General features: G+C 43.1%; 1 protein-coding gene and 1 long non-coding RNA gene across 2 annotated transcripts in view; one reads left to right on the forward strand and one right to left on the reverse strand.

The window, feature by feature from the left end:
* The window catches only part of LOC308188055, a 41,917-nt gene extending 28,383 nt beyond the window's left edge, over nucleotides 1–13,534 (reverse strand). Inside the window, exon 1 of the long non-coding RNA XR_013945125.1 lies at nucleotides 19–13,534. This is a non-coding gene — a long non-coding RNA (uncharacterized lncRNA). The remainder of the gene's footprint in view (nucleotides 1–18) is intronic.
* The window catches only part of RASSF3 (Ras association domain family member 3), a 50,009-nt gene extending 30,363 nt beyond the window's left edge, over nucleotides 1–19,646 (forward strand). Inside the window, exons 2-5 of the mRNA XM_080576661.1 lie at nucleotides 13,541–13,648; nucleotides 14,982–15,249; nucleotides 16,226–16,341; nucleotides 16,710–19,646. Coding sequence (XP_080432787.1) covers nucleotides 13,541–13,648; nucleotides 14,982–15,249; nucleotides 16,226–16,341; nucleotides 16,710–16,859 — 642 coding nt within the window. The 3' untranslated portion in view covers nucleotides 16,860–19,646. The remainder of the gene's footprint in view (nucleotides 1–13,540; nucleotides 13,649–14,981; nucleotides 15,250–16,225; nucleotides 16,342–16,709) is intronic.
* The last annotated feature ends 5,121 nt before the right edge of the window (nucleotides 19,647–24,767 follow it).

Genomic DNA, 24,767 nt, shown 5'->3' on the forward strand with positions numbered 1-24,767 from the left:
TGGAAAACAGTCTGTTACCTGTGTTATTGCAAAGTCTGAGCGAACAAAAACGACGGCGGGACTCCTTCCCCAGCAGCACGCCTGCCTGCTCACACGCACAGGAATTCCCCTCAAAGCATTTTAAAATCAAATGGGGTGTGGATGTCCTGCGTGGGCAGGGAAAGCAAAGAGCCACCGTCAGTGGACACCTGGGGTGTCCTGAGCAGGAAAGGAGCGTAGCTCCGTGGCTGGCTCGGTTCTGTTGGAAAAGGTGAGCGTCTCTTGTCTAGACTTACCCTTCGTGGCTCCGGGTGCTCTGGGAGGCCGTGGCCCTGGAGCAGGCCCTGCTGGGCACCACCGCTACCACCCACGACACCGTGAGTCTGTGGGAGGGTGGCTGGGAGCAGGTGTGCTTCATTTCGAGTATAATTACGTGGCTGTGTAAAGCTGCTTGGGAGTACGAGTCTCCTCGTAGCACCAGCGGTGTCAGGATGGTGCTGGGTTTGATCAACGTCATTCCTTGGAATAGGAGTAAGCTTCATATGGCTTACTAGAAATGTGGCATTTCCCAGTCTGGTGAAGCCTGTAGTATGTTTGGGGCTCTTGTTATTTTTCCAATAATGTAAATTACTAAGACGTACTGCATTGAGAAACTGCATACAGAATGTGGCTTACTGAAGCAAAACCGGGAGGTGTGGTGGCATTGCAAGTTGTACTCCCCACAGCATTATCTTTTCTTAGGATCACTTGCATCCTTTGTAGTTCGCTTGTTTATATTACCTCTGCTCTTTTTCTGAAATGCTGATTTTATAATACTACAGCCAGCTGCGGCTGGCTTCTTCCCACTTCGCTTCATAAAAAACATTTGATTAAAAGCACGTAATAAACTCCCTTTAAAGTCCCACTGTTTCCACACTTTGATGTTGGCATGTTATTTTTTGAAAAAAACAACAAAACACAAACATGTCTTTCCTGTGTGCACACATGTGCTTCTGTGTGTGTCACCTTGGGATGTTTATGGAGCCTGTGTAAGTGACTATACTTAATTACTAACAAATAATCTTAGTAAAGTACGATTGCGTGAAAAATCTACTGATTTTATTAGCACTTACAAATGAATGGTCCTAATAGTCAAGGAACGGGTTCTGCCATCTTGAGAGAACTTTCTTAGGCCCAAGGATGCCTTGTAATTTGTGTGTAAATGTGACACTTTCTACTACATTACTGTAACTTAGGGCATTTGTAGTACAGCTCACTGAGATGGAAATCATTGTTTGGATGCTAAATGAGTGCCTTTTTAAAACAAAACCAAAAAATACCAGCCAATGCTACCTGAATACTTGGTATTGTTCTGTTGTCTCCAGCAGGCAGGTCTGCTCCCTGCTCCATATTTTCATAATATGGTATTGCCTGGCCAAGACGCTGGGTAGGAAACGACAATGTGTTCCTTTCCCCACATGCGATTAGGCGTTACGGAAGAGTTTTCACGTGAACCTGTAACCTTTGCTAATTTGGAGAGTTTCTGCAGTCAGGTTACACAAGGGAGCTGCTGGTAGAAACCTGATCAATTTCAGTCTTCTGGCCAAACTGAACAAGTTTGGAACAGAAGGAAAAAAATAAATATATTTCTTAAAATTGTTACAGGTTTGGTTTGGGCATGTAAGGCTGAGGTCCCTCACACGTGGCAAGCCTGCAGTTGGAGGGGCCTTGTTACCGGGACTGCGTTACACATTCCCAGTAGAAGAATCAGTATGAACCAACTGGTCTGTTTACAGGCCCAACGCTTCTGTCTTTGTCAGGAGTTACAGATACATTCTCGTTTCTTTTCCAACTTTAAAGAGATTCCCCTTGACTATTTGTTTTTGATGTACACGTGTATTTATAAAGTAATGCCTTTAAGAAAGGCATTCTTTGATTACTTAACAAAGATTTTTAGGTTAGGACAATATTTTCTGTTAGAGTACAGGAAATGTTAATGGCAATATTTCGGGGACTTTTAATAAAAATCCGTTTGTGGTTTTGCTTTGTAGAATTTGTTGTTTATCTAAATGATCTTTGATTCTACTGTTCTCAGCTTATCCTGTGCCTGCCTGTGAGGTGGTGACCTGTGCTTTTCAGTGTGCCCTGCCTTCTGAGGGTGTTTGCTGGGGGTTGTGGTGGGTCCTGACTCTCCCTGTGCTCTTTAACAAGTATGGTTTTTTTAATGGGAAAAAAAATAGTAGACTCTCTTCTCCCTCCACCTGAAATGGGTATCAGTGCTAACAGATCTCACGTCTTCATGAGCTTCGTAATTACATTTCCTGAAACAGAAGTTGAGGCTAAGGAAAGGTGGAGTAACAGCAGCGTTTCCTTGTGCCTGTAACATCCTGCCCATAAAAGCAGGGAAATAGCTGTTTGGAAAGAAAAAAGAGAACAACTTCTGAACTTTGTTGTAAAATCAACACATTCTCCCATTTGCTGCTTAAGAACAAAGCCTGTAAGTTTTTTCCCCTTCTCTGGTTTCCTGGTGGCCATTCTCCAGCATGGCAAAATAACTTGCGTTTGGAGTCGGGCCATGCAGTCAGGTTGTAAGCCAGCAAGCCCTTTTCTCCAGGGCAGGCTTAGTGCGGTTCTCCTGACCTTTCCTCAGAAGAACAGTTTTGTTTATCCAGCTTTCCAGTGGGATACTCATTAACCATGTTTTAAGGTCTTCTGTTCACACCTCCTGTGAAAGCCTACTCATAGTGACCTCCTACTCCTTACTTCTTCTTGCCCTGTGATTCTCTTCGCTGCAGACCTGAGTGGTGGTTGATTGCACAAACTGTAACCTTTTTGTTACCTTGCTACAAGAACCAAGACACAAAAACACTTTCCCATGCTAATTCTTTTGTTTTAGATTGTCCCAGAGTGGATTTCTAAAAGTTGAGGCATCTGGGTTCATTTGTGAGAAATAAATGCGTGTGTATTGTGGAGAAACAAGTTCATACTGAAACTAGGCAGTCGGCTACTATTCAGCAAGTGTATTTTTGCAAAAAGGGCTGAGTCAGATAAGGTTGTGGCAGATTTCCATTTTTGTAATGGTACTAGTGTTTTTTGTCTTTCTCCTTAGAGAACATACGAGTTGTGAAGAAACTTGTCCTTTTTTCAGCCCCACTCTGCTCACAACTGAAGTGTTGGGTAGCCTGTTGAGATGTGCATCTGAGGTCCAGATACCTCCTGCCTTTACCTACTTCTCAGCGGAGCCCTGTGACTGTATTCATCATCTGCAAGATGAAAATAACTTAAACCAGGGAGCTGCAGCAGTGTAAAAGACTGCCTCGAGCCCTTTCTTTCTTTCTTCCTTTTCTTTTCCTTCTTGCTGGAACTGCAGTTGAACCTGAGCTCTGAAGCTTCAGTGAGTTCAAGCTGGAACTTGAGTCAAATCGAACCCAGGTGGGGAAAAGAACAACAAAAAAATCTTTTTGCTGCAGCCTTTAGATAGATAGATCATTGACTAAAGGGGTTTGGGTGTTTTTATTTTTGCTTCCATCCAGCATTTGACATCTTTAGGCTGGAGATGTTAAGGAAAGGTGTAAAATCCTATCATTAAGGTTAATGTAAGTTGCAACGTAGCAGTACATGGTGGTGGTGTTGAGATGGTTGCCCGCTTTACCCTCCACCCCCCCTTTTTTTTTTTTGTAATACCAAATTGAATTTTTGCCAGATCATACCTGGCAGCAGTAGGTGAAGCTAATGGTTGTGCTGTGCTTCTTCAGAAATGTCTTTTGGCTACTATCCTATTTGTAATAAAACATGAGGCTGTACAGAAGGGTGCAGTCACTACACAATTAGTTGTTAATGAAGTATGCCAGGGGATCTAAATTTTCTGGAGTGTAAAGGGAGAAAAATCCTTCATACAGGCTAGTCTGCAGGGGTGTCTCCTTTTGTTTGCTTTTTGTGAAATACCTCATTTGGATGCCTCTTTGAAGAGACTGGTAGCTTCTTTGAAGAGACTCCTTTTTAATATTTCTGTGAAAGTTGTGTAGACAGTTAATCACACAAGGTACAGTGAGAAAGCTAGTATTGGAGTAAAGATATTTCCCATGTGCTATTTCATGAAAATCTCTCTTTTTCTGTTAAAAAAAAAAAAAGAGAGAAAAAGAGCTGCAGTCACTGAAAACTTTATCAGGCGTGGTGTTAGTTTTTGTCTCTTTACCATCTGATGTGTGGGTATAAAGCACCGGTTACGTAGGTTGACTGTAAATGCATATGAAAGCCTTGTCATAATCATATTCAACATACTAAGAAGATGCTTAAGCTTTTTAGTGGCCTAGAGGATGTATGCTGTTAAAGACAACAGTGATTGCTTGCAAGTTTTTTTCCCCCTAGATTATTGTGGGATTTTGAGGCCTTCAGAATGTGGACTTCAGTTGTACTTGCTCAGTTTCGTGGGGTTTCTTAAGAAGCACATGTGGTCGGGGAGGGCTTTTTCTGTTCAGAAAAGCTTCCAATGTGAGGTCAGCAGCAGATGAGCCAAGAGAGACCCAGTAGCTTCCTCATTTTTTTTAGGAAGCTGTACGTTCCTCAGTGAGGAACTCACCCTCATGGTCAGCATTTGCTTGAGAAGACCACGGGTCTGTTTGAACAGCACTGTTTTCATTGCAGTGGCCTTGGTCAGGGAAAGCTGTCCGTCAGGGTTGTGCTGTATCAGAAGAGGCAATGTATTGCATCATGCTTCCTAGGTCAGAGTGACTACTGTGCCCTTTTTAAGAGCTTGTGTTATTTTTCTTTCAAGTAGGAGAAATCCAAACAGAAATGATGGGCTTGTTGGGAACATGACCATGTGCAGACTCTCCATTTCTAACCCAAGCCCTGAAGCTGGGCCTAGGTAGGAAGCCATGACTCTTTCTTGACACAGGCAGGCTTTGTCATATGGCTTAAAAAATAATTTGATGACCCAGTCTGTGAACTACCCTGCCAAACCTGGGAGGGGATCGCTGCTCTGAAGGTAAAATGGCTCAAAAGCCTGGCCCAGCACCCAGCTCCTGCTCAGAGGAGGCTGACGGCCCAGCGGGCCTCAGACTGGAGAGTGGGCATGGGGAGAAGATGGCAGATCTCCGTCGGGCTGGCTCTTCCCCCACAGTACTTCCCCAGGAGCCGCTGGTTGTTTTCCAGTGCCAGTTTTGATGTACAACGTCGATAGCTGCATTTGAAAACCGGGGGGGCGTTGCTGCAAGCAGCCTCTTCCTGCCTCCTGTTAGATGGGTCCTGCTGGATTTCCTTTCAGGTTCACGTGTAGATGCTGTGGGGCAGTGACCCAGGGTCCTAATGTTACCTCATTGTCTGATTGCTAGCTGGATGAATAGCTCAGCTTTCAGACGATGCTTAACCTTCTTTTCAAGATACACTAATTAGACTTCTACGCAGTGTCTTGTATAAGCTTGTTTCCTAACTGCCTGCTGAAAGCTAGATTTTGTTGTACAGGTCTCAGAGAGGCTGGCAATCCATTTTACTTCATTAAACTCCTTATCTGCTTAAATAGTCAGCAATCAACTCGCACGTTTTCTGTAGAGAAGACCCGAAGGAAGGAGGTTATTTGATGTTTCCTGCATCTAATTTTAGTAGATGTAATTTGCAGAATTGAAGCAGCTGTGAAATGTTACTTAACTCATGTAATGTATTGCTTTTAAAATGTGTCATAATATGAGAAAAAGAGTGCAAATCTGCATAAAACCTGCTGTGTCTTTGTGGATAGACTAATGCCAGCTGTTGAAGACTATTCTTCATATGGTTGGTTTTCACTCTAAACAAATGACCGCCTTTTAAAAACTGGGTTGCGTGCCAGTAGTTAAAGTACAGCCATATAGGGTATGGCAGGCTTTGTAACTAGGGGTTTTCAGAGGTGAGGTCATGATAAACTTAAATGAAACTTCAGTAATGTTAAAGTCACCAACAAATAGATTTCTTTTGCTGTCCTTCCTTTCACAATGCCTGAACGTTAACCGTGTTTATATTGCCCCTGTTTAAAGGAAAATAATTTGTTAAAATGAATAAAAGGAAGTTAGTTAAAGTTCGTGTTTTCTTTCTCCGCTGATTAAAAGCGTTCACCATATAAACATATGAATGTTTACATCAGGGAGGTCAGGCAGGAAAGAAAATGCTTCGCTTTGCCCTTTCATTAGCATGCCAAACCACATGGTGTGCTGGTACTTGGGGGGAAAAACTGGAAGTAGTCAGAAAGTAACAAGCATTTATTGACTGGAATGCCTGTACCCTGTAAAATTACGCCAAAACTGTGGTAGTTGCTGGTGGCTCTCTTTGAACATGGTGAAGGTGCCCTGGCAGAGGCACCAAGGTGCATCACAGGTATCCTAGTTAAGGATTTCTGGCAGATCTATAGTGTTCAGATTATTAAATAAAGATCACCTGTGCTTTGGTGCACCTGTCGTGAGTCCTGCATGCAGCTCTGCTCACCACATCTCAGGAGAGGCACGCTGGAGCTAGCTGCCCTGCTTAAATGACCGAGAGACTGGAGCAGCTGTATCAGGAGAGAAGACTAAGGAGTCTGGGGCGCTGCATTTTGGAGAGAGGGAAAAAAGTGTATGATTTCAGTTTACAAAATCACAAAAAATGATATATAAACTGATGTGAAACTTGGGTTCACCATGTCCTATAGTATTAGGATTAAGGGATGCCCAGTATTCATAACAGAAGTTTCCTTTTTTCTCAACAGAAGATCGGTTTAAAGCAGATGACAGTCCTTCACACTGCAGTTGTGAATTTCTGGAAGTGGTTGCCACAGGAGGTGCAGGGACAGGCAGCATCGGCAGGTTCACAGAGGGTTTGTGAGCTTGCATAGGCAGCAGGTCCATAAATGGAGACTAAAAGCACTCGGAAGGGAGGTACCCTCTGCATTCCTGCTGCAGCAGTTGTGGATGCCAGCAGAGAGGCTGCAGGAAAGGCTCACGTGCTCTCTCGAAATAGCCTTCGTTTCTGCTGCCATCGCAGGCGGAATACCAGGCTGAATGGACCCTACACCTGACCCAGGCGGGCATTTCTGCTGTTGCTGCCTCAGGAAGATATGGTGCAGGTTGTTCTTACTTGCTCTGTTAGGATAAATTATTTAAGACTTGAGTCAGCAAAGCCTGTGCCGAAAAACAAAAGTGTTTTGGACTGCTTCCCTGCCCGGTGTGCCACTGAATGGAGGGTGGGAACTTGGTCACACTGAGTGCGGAAAGAAAAAGGTACTGAACAGGATACAGAGGTTATTCTGCCTACATCATCCATCCTGTCAGAAAATGCCCCATTCCCTGACCCAGAGAACAGTGTCAGCCTGTTCAGGAGGACACAAACGTTTCAAGGTGCAGCTGCGTGAGAAGGTGCTGAGCTTAGAGCTCTGTTTGCTTTTTTTTTTTTTTTTTTTAGTTTGGGGTGGGGTATTTTGTTTTAATTTGGCTGTTTCCTCCATGCTTTTCTGGATGTTGGTGTGTCTGAATTTGTGGATGGAGATGACCAGTATCCACCTTGATTCTCAGGCTTTCTAATGAAGGGTGCGTCTTCTGAGTGTGGATAGAAGGAGAAATTGCTGTTGCTGGCAAACCTGCTTTGCTCTCAGGAGAGTTGAGATGGGGAAAAAACACAATGTTTGTTTCTAAACCATGTAATTGCAAGGTTTATTTTCTGTGGAAGTGCTGGCAGATTGTAGGAAAAGGAGCATTTTTTTCTTGTGAAAGAAGCTATTGAGATAAAAGTAATTTCAGTGTTTTCTTCCCTGTATTCTCTACTAGGCTTCTGTTGTATGATGTATGTTAGTTAAATCATTTGTTAAATGCAAACAGGATGTAAATACTATGCATTAGCTTCATTTTTTTATTACTAAAGGAGATGTAAATATACTTTTTCTTTTTAATGTAGATTTGGCTGCATTTCTCATTTGACAAAAAGTTTTACTGCTTTAACTCAGAAATGATTCCTAGCCATGATTTACAGCAAGATCAGTGCATCTTCATTCATTTGGCTGAATCATGGTTCGCTGTATGTATGGGATTAATATGATGTGTGAGGACAGGGGATAGGGACTGCTATTGCTTAAAAGTTGGCTTGAGCTGCCGCAGGTGTTCAGTTGTTTAGATTTGTTACAAAACTATTGTAATGTTCCCAGGATAGGTTTACCTTTTGTTCATTCTATTTTCCTTTGTCTATCAGGCCAAAAAGTTAAGAGGAACTTGATTTCCCATTCCTCAAAGGTACTAAATTCCTAGAAATTTTGTGGAAATAGGTTAGATAGAGGAGAGGCAGCTTCTTGTATCACCCTATAAATAGAAGTCCATAGCAGCAGTTTGGGGAAGCTGTGCATCTGTCTCAAGTCAAGGATCCTGAGGAAAAAGGCTTCAGGGCTTGGGGTATTTTTTTGTTTGTAGAACTGTATCGTAGCCTAATTCCATAGCAGCTTGCTAGTTGTTGAAGTTAGAGCTTTCTTTAGGCTTTGGCAGTAACCGTGGGACTTGGACTTTATGAAAGTCCCAGATGTGGTGTGATTCTTTCCTGGGACCACGACTTGACTTGCAGTTCATTTTAATTGTAGTCTGTGCACTTTTAGTTGTGCTCCTTGAGGATTCGTGATGAACTGGTCTCTGTAGGCTTTGTGCTGGGCATAAGTGTAAGAAAGAGAGTGATTCTTCTCCAAACTTCTGTCATGCAATAAATGAGATGTGGGGGGGTGTGGAGGGGATAAAGAAAAAAAACATTTTCTGCCATTTTTGTGGAGAGGAAGCTCAACTGTGAAGAGGCATTGCCTCATGAGTTTTAATGAAAGACCAGCTACTTCCCTTGGGAAAACAAGAGCACTTGCCTCATTTCCTTCTTGCTGGCAGCTGTTGCTTAGGAATTTCATTCGCGAATGAACTGCTGCTTTGGTGACCTGAGAAATGGTTTTAATACGAGTGGCCATCGGTGGTGTGCGCTGTAAGCACTGGGACGTACAGCGTGATTTTCCCAGGAAGTTAACAGCCTGGACTGGAAGTAGTGTTTTGGACCCAAAGACGCAATCCGTACGGATTCTGATGTATTCAGCTGTCTTCTTGAGATCAGATTTTTATCTTTCACATCTGTGCTGGGCTGAGGAAATACCTGGTAGCATGACAAGCAGGGAATGGAAGGAGACCAGGAGCTCTGATGAGGAAAACACACTTAATTGGGCTGGGAGGAGGAAGCGCTGACGACATGGCAGCCATTGCTGAGAATATCATCTGGCTAAGTGATGGAGGAGCTGCACCTACCTCAGGTTTGGTTTTTGATTTTGACCAGAATGACACGGAAATGTTTGTGCATTGGTTTGTATGGAAAATCCTTTTTTTTTTTTTTTTTTTTCCACACATGAACTGCTCTGCTGATTGCGCTTCCGCAGTGATTGATACGCACACGGATCTGTGGCTAGGAAACTCGTCGCCAGGCCTAACTTTTGCAGAAAGGCAGTTTCGCAGTTCCCAGCGTTCAGATTTTGCTAGGTGTGCGGGCTGGGTGTTTCACAGGGGGCTGGGATGCTCCGGGAGCCGTATCGGGGCTGGCAGAGCGTGCCTGCGGGGCACGGGGCTGTGGAGGAAATGGCGGCTGTGTCCTGGGCTGGGTGAGCCGCCAGGCGACACGGACTGGTTTCGGCTCTCGTCAGGCCGGGCAGAACCCATCACAAGACGAGGCCGTAAGTACTTAGCTGTAACATCTAAATCTCACCTCTGAAATGCCTTCTTTCCCTTGAGCTTCGTTTGAAATGCTTGAGGTCGGAGGAATTGCTTTCGCAGCAGTCCCACGCAGAGCGGGTGTGACTTGAGCCGCTCGGCGGCCATTTCGGGACAGCGTGACGTGAGCGTATTGCGAAGCCTGGTGGAGATGTGTTTATTACTGCTGCTGCTCTGCTGTTGTTGGGTGCCTCAAGGTCTTCTGCAGGTGGCAGGTTAATCTGCTGCGATAGCGAGGTGGAATTTGATCTGCTGAACCTATGCAGAGATATCAGAGGAGGTCTCCCTGTGGTGCGTCTTGTTACGATGTGACACGTAAGTGAGGAAATAAGAGAGTCCTTGAGTTTGCCAAGTCCTTCCCCACCCACCTATAGGCATACTGGTCAAGGATTTGTTTGTTTTAACTCAAGACATGGCTAGACAGCTGTGTGGCAACAGCTAAGTGTCACAGAGCCACTGAGAGCGATTCAGCTCTGGGAAAAACTGCATACCATCTCACCAAGAAGCTTTACTTGCGTGTTGGTTAAGTGTAATTAGGAAAAATTAAAATACACGGGTGCCTCAGGTCTGTGTGTGGTATTGAATGATAAGCACTGTGCACAGCTGACCCAGTGAATCATAGCGGTCCAAGGCTTTGTGTCCGTGATGGGCTCGGTGAGGTATGCTTCTGCGGGCTTTCTCCTGACGGCAGCCATGTGGGGCTTACTGTCGCCCAGTCCGTGTGACAGCGGAGTGATTCTTCGTGCGTCTGGCAGGCGAGGAGGTCTCTTTGCTTGGTTGAAGCACATTCCCCCCTGCATGCACAGCCGGAGCACCAGAGCTTTTGTTTGGGAGTGGGAGCCTATCTCAAGGCTCATTCATGAAGACCTCGGGCTTAGGTTTCCCGTTGCAATTAAAGGCGTGTTTCCTTTTCTGTGACTGATGTCCTCACTGCTCGCACTCTCTGGCCTTGATCAAGGATGGCAGATCGGGGTGAAAATGATTACTAAAGTAAACAGGGTCTCTGTCTCTTATGTGTAATGATTTTTCTTGAAAGGATTCAAGTCTATTCTTTAAGGTTTAAATCCTCAGTAGTCTTTTTTTGTATTCAGTCCATAGTTTTGCGTAATGTACATGCTGTTAAGATTAGTTGAGGCACAGACTCTGGTGGCTCAGAAAATGAGTTATAGCGAAGTTTGTTGCCAGTGTACTACAGAGTGAAGTTCTTTCAGCTTTTGCGTAAACAGGGCTCTATGTTTTCTGTCTGCTGAATTAAACTTTGCCAAAATCGCCTGGCCTCAATGCAAGGAGCCAGGAGTTGCAGTGGCACGTTCAAGCAGGGAATGGTATGCAGCTCCGTGAGGGAATGATGCATCCCCCAGTGTCGCCAGGCTCTGCGCAGCCCTGTAGGGAGCCACCCCTGGGAAGATGGTCACCTCTTTCTCTCCCTGTGTTCCCATCTGTTTGTTTTTATTTTTTTTTTCCTTCATCCCTCTTTGACTTTTGCAACGTAGACAGGTTGTTTACTTGCTGTGAGCGCTGGGAACTTCTCCTGTTGCCATTAAAGGCAACACCTTCTTTCTGTCATCTCCAGTTACAAGACCTTGCTGCCAGATTCAGCCTCTTAAGGTGCCCAGAAATTAATGTGATGATGTTACTGAAACAAAGGTTGAGGTTTAAGCAAAGGAAAGGTCTGTTTCCTGGTTAGTGTTTTCTCGTGATGGTGCTGCTGTGGGTGACTGTGGTAATCACGATGACAGCTCCGACAGGGTAGAGGAGAGGTATCTGCTTGAACAATCACCAGTGAAATAATGACAGATATTAAAGCTGAGGTGTCCATTATTGGAAACTCAATATTGAAAGTATGAGCAGATTGGTGTGAACTCCACAACATGCTCGTCTGTCAGAAAAATGAGTCTTGGCAAGTATCTATGGTTAGGGGCTCGTCTTTGGCTGCAGAGGCCAGGAACTTTCTGAGTTTATCTTTGGGTTCATGAAAGCAGTCAGATAGATGGTAAACGCTCTGTCAAGTTTGTATGGCCAGTGCTGGCCCATTCTCACAACAGTGTTTGAAGATGGCATTCAGAACACCTATACGTCCAGACTCTGACTATGGGTCATTGCTTTTGGTACTCATCTTGAGCATTAAAAAAAACAAAGATATCTACTTTGATGTCAGAGGAAAAAAACCGACAACAAAAACCACACTTACAGTTTTGGTTTTTATCTACTCATTTGCTCCCAAATTGAGCACCACAAAGCTGTAAGAGCCCCTGAGGAGATGAAGAGAGAAGTTGAGATGAAGTTGTATTTGTAATAATTATGGCAGTTTGGGGGAAGGGGAAAGATGACAAATAGAAGGGTAAGAGAGATTAATTTCTCTACTGAGACTGAAGACTTGGATTCTGAAGCCATTTAGTAATTTGCTGTTTTGTAATAGATTAGGTGGGGTTTGGCGACTGTGCAAGATGCTGCACATGCTTAGTAAGAGTTGTGCTTGAGGACTGAATAGGAGAGCTGTCTGGCTGTGTTCCTTTTTGCCTCAGTTTCCTGATCTGTGAAATAAAGGTGTGTTCTCTGTGTTACGCAGGAAATCAGCATTTGAGTCCAGATCAGAATTCAAGGTTTCTGGCTCCCAGTTCTGCACTCAGGCCACGCCTTTCTTTTTTATAGCTACGGGAAAAAAAGTCAGCTCCAGCATGTCATTTAGTAAAATACCATATAGGAAAAGCAACCCTAAGCCCAAAGGAGCTAAAACCAGCCGCTTTTAAATTAGGAGACGGAAAGATGTCTTGCACAGTCTTTCTGGGAAACGGCAGCCTTCAGCTCCCCGCCAGCTGTGGTCATCGCTGGGGTAGCTCCCGTGCGAGTTGTCCTAAAGACGTACGGGGCTGGGCACGGCAGGCAGGGACCTCCTCTCCTAGGGTAAGCTCCGGGAGGATGCGCTCATGAGGACAGACCGTGTCGCTGCCGCTTGGCCCCTCGTTCGTGCAGTGAACGCGTGTCGCTGTGTTCGGCTGTGCCCTGAAAGCTTCGAGCCGCTGCTTCGCCCTGTCCGAGCGATGTCTTAAGTTATTAAAGCTGGGAGCTGAACCTCTTCCATACTATATATGGCCTTGGTGCTCATGGTGGAAATCGGAGTGTATTTATAACGCTGGTTTGCTGCAGCGACGTGGATTGGGAACAAATGTTTGTTTGGATAAAATCCAGCTCCAGGGACTGGTTTTACTGCTGCATTAAAATCTGTAGCAAGCTCATAAAAGCAGCAGTCAAAAATCGAGCGGGGCCTTCCCCATGGAAAAACCATGAATTTGGTGTAACGTGATACAGCTAGAGAGTTACTCACGATGGCTCACGTAGTAGTCAGCGGCCCAGTGCGTAGCGTGCGGTCTGTCAGGCTGGAATGCGGGGATGCTCCTGCATTGTTGGCACACTTGGGGATTGCTGGTGTTACTTGTCGGTACGTGCTGCTATTTTTATATGTATTCTTCTGTTTGCTTAGAAATACCCATCTGTGCCCTAAGTAATATCTGGTGAAAAATTGCAACTGTTTTCTTAACAATATTGCATAGCATTGACATGAGCGAATCGGGCCATAAAGCGAGCTGAGCTGTTTTACATACTGCTGATAAATATTTGAATGGAAACAGTTGGCAAAAAAATGACCCAAGTGTCTTTGGGTGTGTTGATTTGACTGTCTCTATTCAGTTCAAGTGCACTACTCAATTTGCCTAACTTGTTAATACTTTCTTTTGCTGTACAGATAATTAATATCCATTGAGCTTCTGTGAAGTAATTATTACTTGGACTGAGAACGCTCATATCCAAAGTCATAAAAAGATTGCTCTTCGCTTTGTTTTCTAAAACCGCTCTTTCTCTTGTTGTTGCAGGATGTTCAGAAGGAGAGAGAACCTCATGTTTATCTCAGTAAAGAAGAAGTTAAAGAGAAAATACAAAGCTATAATTCATCTGTCACTGATAAATTAAAGATGACCTTGGTGAGTTTTGCATATGATTACTGTAACTTATGTTAGGAGCAACTGTGTGGTAACTTTGTAGTGAATTATGAATCATTTTATTCTTAGCATCTCACATATGAAACTGTCTCTGGTTTAACGACTTTGTAGTAGGCTTTCTCTTAGATCTGGAAATTAAATCTTACATCTGGAATATTTTTATCCACGTAGCTTTTTTATATGGATTGAAACAAATACAGATGTCATTTAAAATGTTTAAAAGATAAATTCTAATTCAACACTAAGATGTCAATTTATCAGATGAAAACCCTTCAGCTGGTAAATGTGAAGATATTCATCCTGTTTGGGTTCATAAATGTTTGTCAACTATCTCTTTGATAAAGATGCTTCAGCAGTGAGAAAAGGTAAAACATGCCATATTTATTATAGGAGACATAATATTCAGAGCAGTTGTACTGGTTTTCAGCATTTGGAGACTTCCTCCCACAATCCCCTCCATAAACATAATGCAGACAATAAAACCCATATAGGTTTTTAATTTCCAAGGACTTTGGACCAGGTCTGAGACTCAGTCTGACCTACTCCAGACCATACTAATAATATTCACTTCTACCTGCCTAGCAAGCTGTCATTCGTTGTCTAGATTTTTCTGATACCTTATGCATTCCTCTGGGTGTACAGTACATGCAGGCTTAGAAATTGTGCTATATCCTAAACCATATAGGCATGAGTATCTACTAAAAGGCTTTTATGTATTTCCATGTGGGTCATGACTTATGCCTAAAACCAGGTTGCTTGAAGTTCTCTAGCTCAGTAATGGTTGATCAATTTCGATATTTTCTTACAGAACCAATCAATAAATAATTTGAAATGTTGATTAGAATAATGTTTATTCTAATTATTTTTGAATTGAAAGAGGATTTGAGTATCTAAATACTGTAGGCTAATTTGCAGCTGAAATGTGGGGAGTAATTTCTGCATTTGTGCATAAAATGTGTAGTTAGTTATAGAGGCATAGTTATAGTTATAGACGCATGTCACTGGTCTTTTTTCACTTCATAGTTCTTTCCTAACGTGAAAACTTACCACTAGTTCATAGTACCTTTTGCTTGGTGAGATCCTAATAGCCTTAGAATTTGGCTGTTATTATTAAGGCCGGTATTGTTATTCAGCAGAAATAGCAGAAAGACTAAATATCTGAAATGCTGAAACAACGTCTTTCCTAGGAGATGTCACATATTACAATGGCATTTAAATTCTGTTCTCTGTAACCACTTCTGTCCGCCTTCTCCCGTAGTATGTCACAGTTGGTCATTACTAATTTTAACTTCACAATGCTTTCTTCCTGTTGCAGAACTCAAATGGGATTTACACTGGCTTCATCAAAGTTCAGATGGAACTATGCAGACCGATCACTGTGCAGTCTTCCCCCAGCCAGGGAAGGTGTGCTCACAGCAATAACGAAACTGCTTTTTACTTGCCGAACGACTGTGTGAATACGCTTCACATCAGCAGCACCAATACTGTTCGTGAAGTTATTGAGGCCTTGCTCAAAAAGTTTTTCGTGACCGACAACCCCGCGAAATTTGCACTTTACAAACGCTGTCACAAGGAAGACCAAGGTAGAAATTAGACTTGCGGCATTTCGGTGGCAAAGTGGTTTTGGGGGGCAGCTGCATTATAGGAATACTTGAAATGGGCAGGGTAGAAGAAAGATACAGGGAGGTGACAGCCTTGCTCTCTTTTATCTTCCTTTCTTGTGAAAAGCAGTGTGCATAAGAGTGTAAGTGATTTGAGGATAGTTCACAAAAGACAGGAGAACCCACTGAACCATCTGCACAAGTCCGCTCCGCTGTTCAGTCTGTTGTATTTCATTTAAGATGCCCCTTATCAGGCCCTAAATTTCAGTTAGGCTGAAACACTGCAGATTTGTGAGATTAAATTATGGGACAGATTTTTTTTTTTGAAGAGAAACCATGATGTCAGCAATACCTGCAGTCCCTGCGTTGGCAGACAGCTGTTGGGGTGATGACCATCATGGGCTGTGTGTTGTTTTCATATGTGCTTCTTGGTTCACGTGGCTCTGTCTCTGCATGACTACTGTTAAAGTTTGGTGTTTATTGTGCTTGGAAATACCAGAATATGCAAAAGGTATCTTTAGTGAAAAATGTGTTTTGCCAGCATTGTGTTTGTGCACTTAGGAATCTGCCTTCTTCTGTGTACACTGACAGTGTTGCAGGAGCTCAGATGTTTCTGGCTGTCTGAAAAAAAAGTTTCAGAATGGTGACACCACAGCTGTGATGTTTTCTATACTTATTTATAGTAACAGAGCTGTGTTGGATTTTTCTTTTCCTTCCCCCAACCCCCACAAGTACTCAGATACTGTGTTGACTGGAAGCCACTTCATTCATATTCGAATGTAGTCTTGCACAGTTACCCTCTCTAAAACTCATCTGTTCAAAACTAGTATGTAGAATGTGGAAATTTATGGCTACGTATGCATATCTCTGAAAATTTCTAACATTGGCTAGCATTAACCATTCAAAACACTTCATTATTTCTAAAAATGATTAATTTTTCTCTTTTCTTGTCTTGCAGTTTATACATGCAAGCTGTCAGACCGAGAACATCCCCTCTACCTGCGTTTGGTGGCAGGCCCCAGAACGGAAATGCTTAGTTTTGTTCTACGTGAGCATGAAACTGGAGAAGTTATGGTATGTTACACTCATGCTTTTGTTTGTTTGTTTAACTTCACAAGTGAAGTTAAAGCTCCTCTTTGATCTGTGCTGGCATGTTGATCCATTTTTTGGAAGCATTTTTTTTCTTGTGCTACTTATTTTGTGCTTTTTGTAAACATTTAGTCTGCAGTTAGCTTGACCTCCTGTTACTTGCAGAACAAAGAAAAAGTTTAAAAGAGTAAAGTGTTTTCAGATTCGTAGGACTTGCAAGAAGGGTGCCTGATGCTGTTTCAGTGTTGAAATGGTTTTGAGAGTCTGAGGTTTTGTTTAAAAATGCTGTATATATAAATGGTTTGTGTATTTCCTGTTCATCTCATCCGTTCTTTCCTCTTCTCTCCTTACAGTGGGAAGCTTTTAGTCTTCCTGAACTGCAAAACTTCTTGCGTATACTGGACAAAGAGGAAAACGAGCAACTTCAAATCTTAAAGAAGCGTTATGCAGCTTACAGAGACAAACTTGAAGAAGCCCTTGGTGGGGTGTGGAAACCTGGTTAAAAGGGGGCCAAAGAACACTCAGGAAAAACGCACGCTACCAAATGTCAGTATAGCATGCCAAACCCAATGTACAAAAGAGCAGCAAGGAGTAGTTTTCTTTATTCAGAAGACTGTTTTGTGATGCCAGGGTACCTGAACTTTGCTATAGACTTAGTTCCATAAGCCAGGTCACTTAAGATCTTGCACCCACAAGTGTAAGGGATTCTGCATGTTTGTACATCAGTTTGCAACCCTCTGTGTGCCTAGAGAGTTTTCCAAGTTATCTTGGTGCAAGCTGTGAAACTGTAATCAATTTTCTAGGATGCTATGAAATAAGATTATTTTTTTCTTCTTTGCTTTAATGGTAGCTTTTCAAGTAAGGAGGTGCAAATTAATTGGTAAAAAACAAAAAAAATGAATGAAACTGTCTGGAAAAGAATTAGTTGGAGCACTATCTTTGAGATGAAATTGATTTGCACTACCTTTCTGTTTTCAAATAGTTACTGTATAATTTGTGAGGAAACTGTTAGAGATGGAGGGCATATGAGATCTTTTGTTCTGTGAATTTGTGGAAGGCTTTAAATCAGTCTTCCTGGAGAAGGTAAAGAGAATGTTGAAAAGAGGGTAAGAGTTGAGGAAGGAAAAGTGTAGTAGCTGATGGAGGAGGACTGGTTTTAAATAGAAATAGTATTTATACAGAGGAAAGTTAAAATACTAATTCTACAAGAATAAAGTTTTAGGATGTTATAATATTGTGAATAAGTTTTAGGGTTTTTTAATTGCATAAATCCACACTGGAAAAGAAATAAAGATAATAGAAATACTGGGAAGGAATGAGAGGCGAAAGCTGAATAAGAATAGAAATGGAGCTGCACATAACAGGTCACCATTGGAGAAGCTGGTTCCAGAAACCTATAATGGGGGGTTGAAAAGTGCAGCAAAGCTAACAAGTGGCAGCTTACTTGAATTCTGAAATGCGGACAATGTCTCAGCTAACCCTGTGAGAAATGCCCAGTTAGTGAGTGTTCAGATCCAAGCTATAACTGCAGATACATTTGGTCTTACTGTAAGTCGGATCTTTCCTCTGGCTCAGCAATCCTTTTTTAGGCTGGATACTTTTAAATTGTCATATATCTGAAAGACAAAAATAGCTTCCTCTGCTTCCTTGTTTGTTAAAGGCTCAGTCGGGCAAAGAAAGTAGAACTTATTCATGTTTCCAGCATAACAGAAAATTAAAATTTATCATCAGTGTTGGTGACTGAGCATGGTAACTCCTGCTTTAAGTAATTCAGAAAGTTTTTTTCTTATGTTTTTAAAATTCTTAATTGAACAACTGATTACCAAATTCTGTAGACTGCTGATTTACTTGATTTGAAAGTAGGAAAAATGTAGCAAGAAAACATTTTAATGTAAATAAAATTGTTTTTCTTTCAGAGTTATTTATCTAAAAAGCACGTTTGAAAGAAACCAAAGAAGTGGGTGTGCAATAGAAGCATGAGGCAGGTTTGAGTAACCAATACTTTAGTCATTACCAAGCCGAGAGGAAATGAGTTATATATTGGGGGTTGGGGTGGGAGGGAAGTGCTAAAGATTTAAGAGCAGGAGAAGTTGGTGGTGTTTTTTTTTTTTTTTTCCTCCACTCTTAGGATGTTCATTTTAAATTCCCAAGGAATTGTTAAAACTTTGGTGACATCTAATGGATACTATGTGAAACTCCAAGCTTCTGTTCACCACCTTAATTTGATGTAATTGTGCCTTTGTTTCCTTTCCTTAGGTTTTTTAAAACTTTTCACAGGTTGATTTTTTTGGTTAAAAAAAAAAATAAAATTGGAAAAAAAATGCAAGCTTAATGAGACAATCATAATGTTTTAAAGTGTTAAGAGAAATTAAAAGTAGGACTAACTATAAAGTATATATAAGGCATATCTTGTTTGTTTTTTAATTTCACATGTAACATTGTAGTGCATGTGTGAGTTAGTAACATTATCCTCAAGTGAGACACTTTATAATGGTTCAGGGAATGCTTTTATGTTTTGTTACATTTTTTTTTTTTAATTTTATTTTTCTGTGAATGCAGCATGTTGATGGGTATTCTGTTAACATCTACTTATTTATATGCCTGCCCATAGCTATGTAATCATTACATAATCGCTGTTAATGTTGAACCATTTGTTGCTTAGATTTAAACACTGTTTGAGTCTAAAAGTGGAGTATAAAAATATGTGAATTTTGTTTTTACTTGAACTAAACTATCAGTCTTTTAAGTAGGCACATCTGCATTTACTTTAGCCAAAAACCTCAATCAGTGTTGTATGCACTACAAGTTTCAAATTGGGGGAAGAGAGGCAGGAACCAAAACAAACTTACTATGTTTTAATTTTGTCTTAGTCCACGGTTAATTATTGTAAGATGTCGTGTGTGGGGTTAATTATTATTATTTTTTTTTACACACTGGCAATTACAGCAGCTTTAATTTAAAAGAAATGGTCATGCCTGGCCAGTTTTTCTCTTTTTAATTTTAGCATCAAATTAAACTGTCAAAACTGTTGTTGCAGAACTGTTTTCATTTCATTCTATGATGGTACCAGAATGATTAGATGATGGGGGAAAGGAGGGATGTATTGGGGGGGTGGGGGGGAAGGGGGGATTGCAGGGAAACATTAAAATGTATGTCTTTAAAAGCAAGCAAACATTATTTATAATTTTGACAAGCTTAGTTTTATTTTTATAGGGAAGTTTTTATTCCCCTAAAATTTATTACTGAAATGGCAATTGATGGTTCCATTATTAAAGTTGAAGTTGGCAATACTTAGCTACGTGGTATGTTTTTATTTTACCATTATCTGGAGTTCATGGTGTGATACTTGAATACTGGATGAGACTTCCTTGTTGCTGTCGATCATGCTAAAGGAGATGCACTCACTGTAAGCATAAATTAAGTTTGTCTGGAACAGCCGGTAAATTTCAGTGTCTGTATATGCTTGTGTCCCAGTCATACTTGTGTATGGAAGTACGTGGTTGCATTTTCATTTTGGCTCTTGTTTTTGATAAAGAGTACGGGAAAAACTAAACCAACAGATTTTTTTTTTCCAAGTACAACAAGAAAAAGTAAGTAGACTCCCACAGTGGCTGCCTCATGTTAGCCTTCTTCAGAGTAGGTGTCTGGTGGTTGTTAAGAACCTACTATTTATATTCCTGACAGTCAGTAAAGAATACATGGAACTGGCACACACCTTGAAATTTAGCTTTTTTGAAATTCTATTGAAGAACTGACTCAACATGAATAATAGAAATATTTCCAATGCCATTTTCTTAAAAATCCGTAAGAGATGTTAGTTCTAAGGAGATGCTTCTGTGCTGTTTTTACAATTTGTCTTCCTAGTCAGGAAATTACAGTGCTTGTCAGACTTCGTTTTGTTAGCTGGGCTTTTTTTGATAAGTCTGTGAGTAATTCGTGTGTCTGAGATGCTATTTTTAATACCTGGCTAAAACTTGACTTTCAATCTTAAAGCCCTGAATAAACTGAATGATAAGCGAGTGTATTTGTGAGAGGCCCCTGCCTTGGAGGATCCATGGGTGGGTGGGCATTTAATGCGATATTGTCCGTCTCCTGACACATTCCTTGGGCAGATGCCTGGGAGTCGGAAGTGGCAACCAACTTAAATCCTGTCTTATCCTTCAGAGGAGGTGCTTGGTGAGCTCTTGGTGAGTCAGAAGACCTCCCCCACACACCAGGAGACTCCTGAGAGTGTGGGCTGTAGCAGATTGATATTGGTGGAAGAGGTGAAGGCCCAGTGACCTGCAACGAACAGGAAAGCCCATCCTCAGGAGTGGAGACCATCCTAGAGCTCCCCACCTGGAGCCAGGGGCAGTGTCGATAAGAAATGGGCTGTGGAGATGTTCAGAGAGGTATCAGTGTCTCCCTGGCTCTGTTTCCTGTGCCATGTCTGTAGTGGAAGCTCAGGGACTTTTGTTCATTAGGTAATCTGTGGGTATTTAGCCTTGTGCCCAAAATCACATGCTTGGACAGGCTCCAGACACGATGCTTCATCAGGAAGGACCTGCCACTCATCAGCCATCCGTGTGTGCAACAAAGGGGCAGTGTTGGTATCCTCTCCTGGATTTGCTGTTTCTGCCCCCAATATCTGCCATCAGCTGAGGAGCTGGCTTCTCATAGGTAGCGTATCATCATGAGCTGCAACATGAGTGAAATGGGAGCTGTGTCTTCTTGCTTCTCCATCTGTGACTAGTCAGGATGGCATCTGTGCAATGGAAATGAGGAGGATCACACAAGTACGTAAGCCTGATTACACTTCCGTGGGATGGCTGTGCGCTATGATGCTCATCTGGCTCCTCTGGAGTTTTTATTAGTGCCCAGGGCAAAAACAGCTCCCCTTTGACTGTGGTGTGAATCCAAGATAGATGAAGATCAGTCCTTGTTCCTGACTGCCTGGAGAACCTCTGGTGCAGAGTGTAGGAGAGGTGAGTATAGGAACCAGAGAGAGGGGGGTTGTAGGGTGAATGTGTATATGCCATACCCACAGTGGTAAAGGTGCTCCCAAGGGTACAGAGCTTGTGAAGCTGCCCCAGCGCTCCAAGTTGGCTGACAAGAAAGGGTGAATTAAAGCAGTGTTGGAGGTGCTGTGACTACCAGAAATAAAAACAAATCACCATCTGACTAGCTCTTACCCTTCTTCAGGGATACTCCGGTAATAGATTTCTGTAAGAGCAGCAGGATTTGCTGATTACCTCGCTGGTTTTCAAGTCCAGATTCACCTCCATTGACAGGCTCCCTCTGCTGTTCATGATGCCTTGGTGCTGTGGCATCACCATCCTTGACAAAGGATGTGTGACAGGACACCCTCTTTGGCCAGGGACAAGGATGCTTGCATCCCCACAGTCCCTTTCATGCAACGAAGTGTTGTGTTGGCAATATCACCTCGTGGGCCTTGGGGCTCACTGTGAATTGCAGGGCAGGGGACAATAGGATGGGGCATGTGGGTTTGCACCAATACTTGTACCAGGACATACACACATGGGGTCACACCAGCACTGCTGTGACAATGTCTCCCCGTGGCCTGTGTATTGCCCCAGCTGCACTGTGCTGAGCCTGGAGCTCACGCTGGAGACCTGCAGGACTGGACATCCAACAGCCTCCTGCCATCCTTTGTCCCTCAGAAACTATGCACTGAGCACTTCTGAGAAGAGCCTGGCTCACTGCCCCACACCCCCCCTTCAGGTGCAGGGTGACTGCACTGGATCCTCCTTTGCCACCCCTTTCCCAGACAGCAGAAACCCAGCTACCTCCATCTTCCCTCCTTGGCCACATTCTCCAGCCTGGGCCAGCTCCACAGGCTCTGTCAGGCTTGCTCCAGCTTACTGACAGTTCCCATGGTGGGCTGGATGTGGTCTCACCATGGTCACGCAGTGGAGACCAATCTGATGTGGCTTTGCTGTTACATACCTTTTGTGACCATGGAAGTCCCCAAATGCTCAGAGGCCATCAGCCAGCTCTCGCACCCTAGCCATGTGACACAGGGTGTGTGGCGCAAGCATTGTCTAGACCAGCAGTGCCCAAGGCCAACCCAGGCTCTTCCACAGAACAACCCAGCAATTTCCAGCCTGCTTGGCCATGACTGAACGCCCATGTGGCATGCTCATGGCACTCGGAGGAAAAACTGGGAAGAGCCTTCTCCAGCAAGCCAACATCTCTCCACCCCTGCCAGGCAGGAGGCCAGGCCTCCTGGGAAAGAGGAGGAAAGGCTGAGCGAGTGTCACATACTTCTCAGCAGCCCAGGTCTTTCTCCGTGACTGTGTCATGCCTTGGCCTTGGTGATGATGGAGCCCTCCAGGGGCTCTTTCCCTGGAGGAAAGAGGTCGATGCAGGTGAGGGTGGTGGTGACAGAGGTGCTCCCGTCCCCACAGCCCTTTCTGAGCCCCCTTTCTTGCCTGGGCTGGACCCTTTGCTCTGTGCTGCAGATGTCAGAACAGCAGATACTGTTACAGGCATGCAGTCATGTGAGAAATGAATAGGTCCTTCTGTGGTATTGTGATCATATCGTGGCACAATGCCTCCATCTACAGTAAAAGTATTAGTCTGTCCAACCCACATCCAGGTTCCTGGATAGGGACTACTGGCACTTGAGGTTGGTGTGGGTGGTCAGGTGGATACACTGGCTCTTCCTACCCCACTGGTGGGTTTGGGATGTGTTGGGTCTCACCTGTTCATGTTAAGGCTGAAGTTACCAAATGCTGTGGGTTTACCTGGTTACTGTAACGCACATAAATATTTGGGTCAGTGTGCCAGATTTCCCAGTGCAAGGGTTACCGTTGTCTGACACGTTGTTTTTCCAGTGACTGGTATTGAATTCTCACCTGATCTCCTATGTGCCACGTCAAGGTGCTCAAATCGTCCTGCTGGTGTTGGTTCAACACAGGTGATGGTTCGAAACCTCTATCTAGTGGGTTATCAGTAGGAGCCTGACATGGGTTCAGCATTTGTATGGCCTCCCATAAGTTCCTTCTCCAGTTAGCATTATAATTTTGCCATATGAGTTGTTTAACATTCCATCTTTCTCCTATGCTGTTACTCTGTTGTCAATAGGGTAAGTGGAAAGTCCACATAACTCCATGCTTAACACCATTCCTGTACTATTTATTTAAAAAAATGTGACCTGTTATCTGACTACCTCTTCTGGCACTGGGTGCATTGCAAACCACGGGATTAATTCTGCTGTAGATGCCAATCTGGATGCAGTATGTGTCGGGTAAACATTACCCAAACCACTCACTATTTCAACTCCAATCATAATGAATCCGTTCTTCAGAGGTATGTGTCACGGGTCCAATACCGAGTACCTCAAAGGACTTTCCCTTCCCTAAGGTTTGCTTGTGGTTGACTTCTGACAAGATAATCCTTAATTTTCATTACAAAATCCACAAGTGCTCACCAGTTGGACTGCCTGTTGTTTAGTAATTGACCTACCTTGTCCTGCTGCATGCTGATACAGGGCACATGTGCTAGTGTGTCCCAACTGTTCATACAGTTATTTGCCTAATTATTGCCTCCCTCTGCAACAACTTCTAGGGGAGATACCGAGCTATAGAAGGGAGATAACAAACTAACTCCTGTGGGGTTAGTTAGGGAAACCCCTATGGACAGACAGAGCCAATGAGCTTCACCTCACCCCACTTGATCATTAACATCAGGTCCAAGAATATTGTTTGATAACATGGGAACAAATATTACCAGTCCCTTGTGGACTCGTGCGTTGTGCTGGGGTGCACCATGCATCCTATTCGTGGGGTAAAAAATGATCAGACAAACATCTCCGGGGTTGTTGCAGCTGCTCACTCTACTACTGCTCAGGCTGTGACTAACACACCCCATCTTGTGTGGTGTTCTGCAGAGCTAAGAGGTCATAATCTGAATCACTGTTTGCTGTTGTGCAAGCTGAAATTATAAGTGTTTTCAGTTGTCGGAACATAGGATGGGAAGGGACCTAGCTCAGCGCTTCTCGTTGAGGCAATCATTCCTACCACGTCCTCTCAAAGCTGGTTCCTTCCCACTTTCCTCAAAAGTGTTACTTTAAATAGTTTTTGCATTGCACATTTTGTTCTCCACTGCTTTCTCTACAGCTTTCAGAAAGCTGTGTTTGTGACCGGAGTTTTGCATTGTGGATGCCCCCTCCCTGGAAGCGTTCAAGGCCAGGCTGGATGGGACCTTGAGCAACCTGACCTAGAGGTCCCTTCCAACCCAAGCCAATCTGTCATTCTATATTTCAAACATGAGGACTAATCCTGCAAATGCTCCATGTTGCCAAATCTAACCTCTTTCATGGTGCTGTATAAAACTGCTTTGGTTATATTTGAGTGCGTTAATGCTACCATGGATCATCCCTGAATTTTGGGATGGTTTTGGATTCAGTC

Source organism: Anser brachyrhynchus (assembly GCF_964034855.1).
Source record: "Anser brachyrhynchus genome assembly, chromosome: 1".
In the NCBI taxonomy this organism is placed as follows: Eukaryota; Metazoa; Chordata; class Aves; order Anseriformes; family Anatidae; genus Anser; species Anser brachyrhynchus.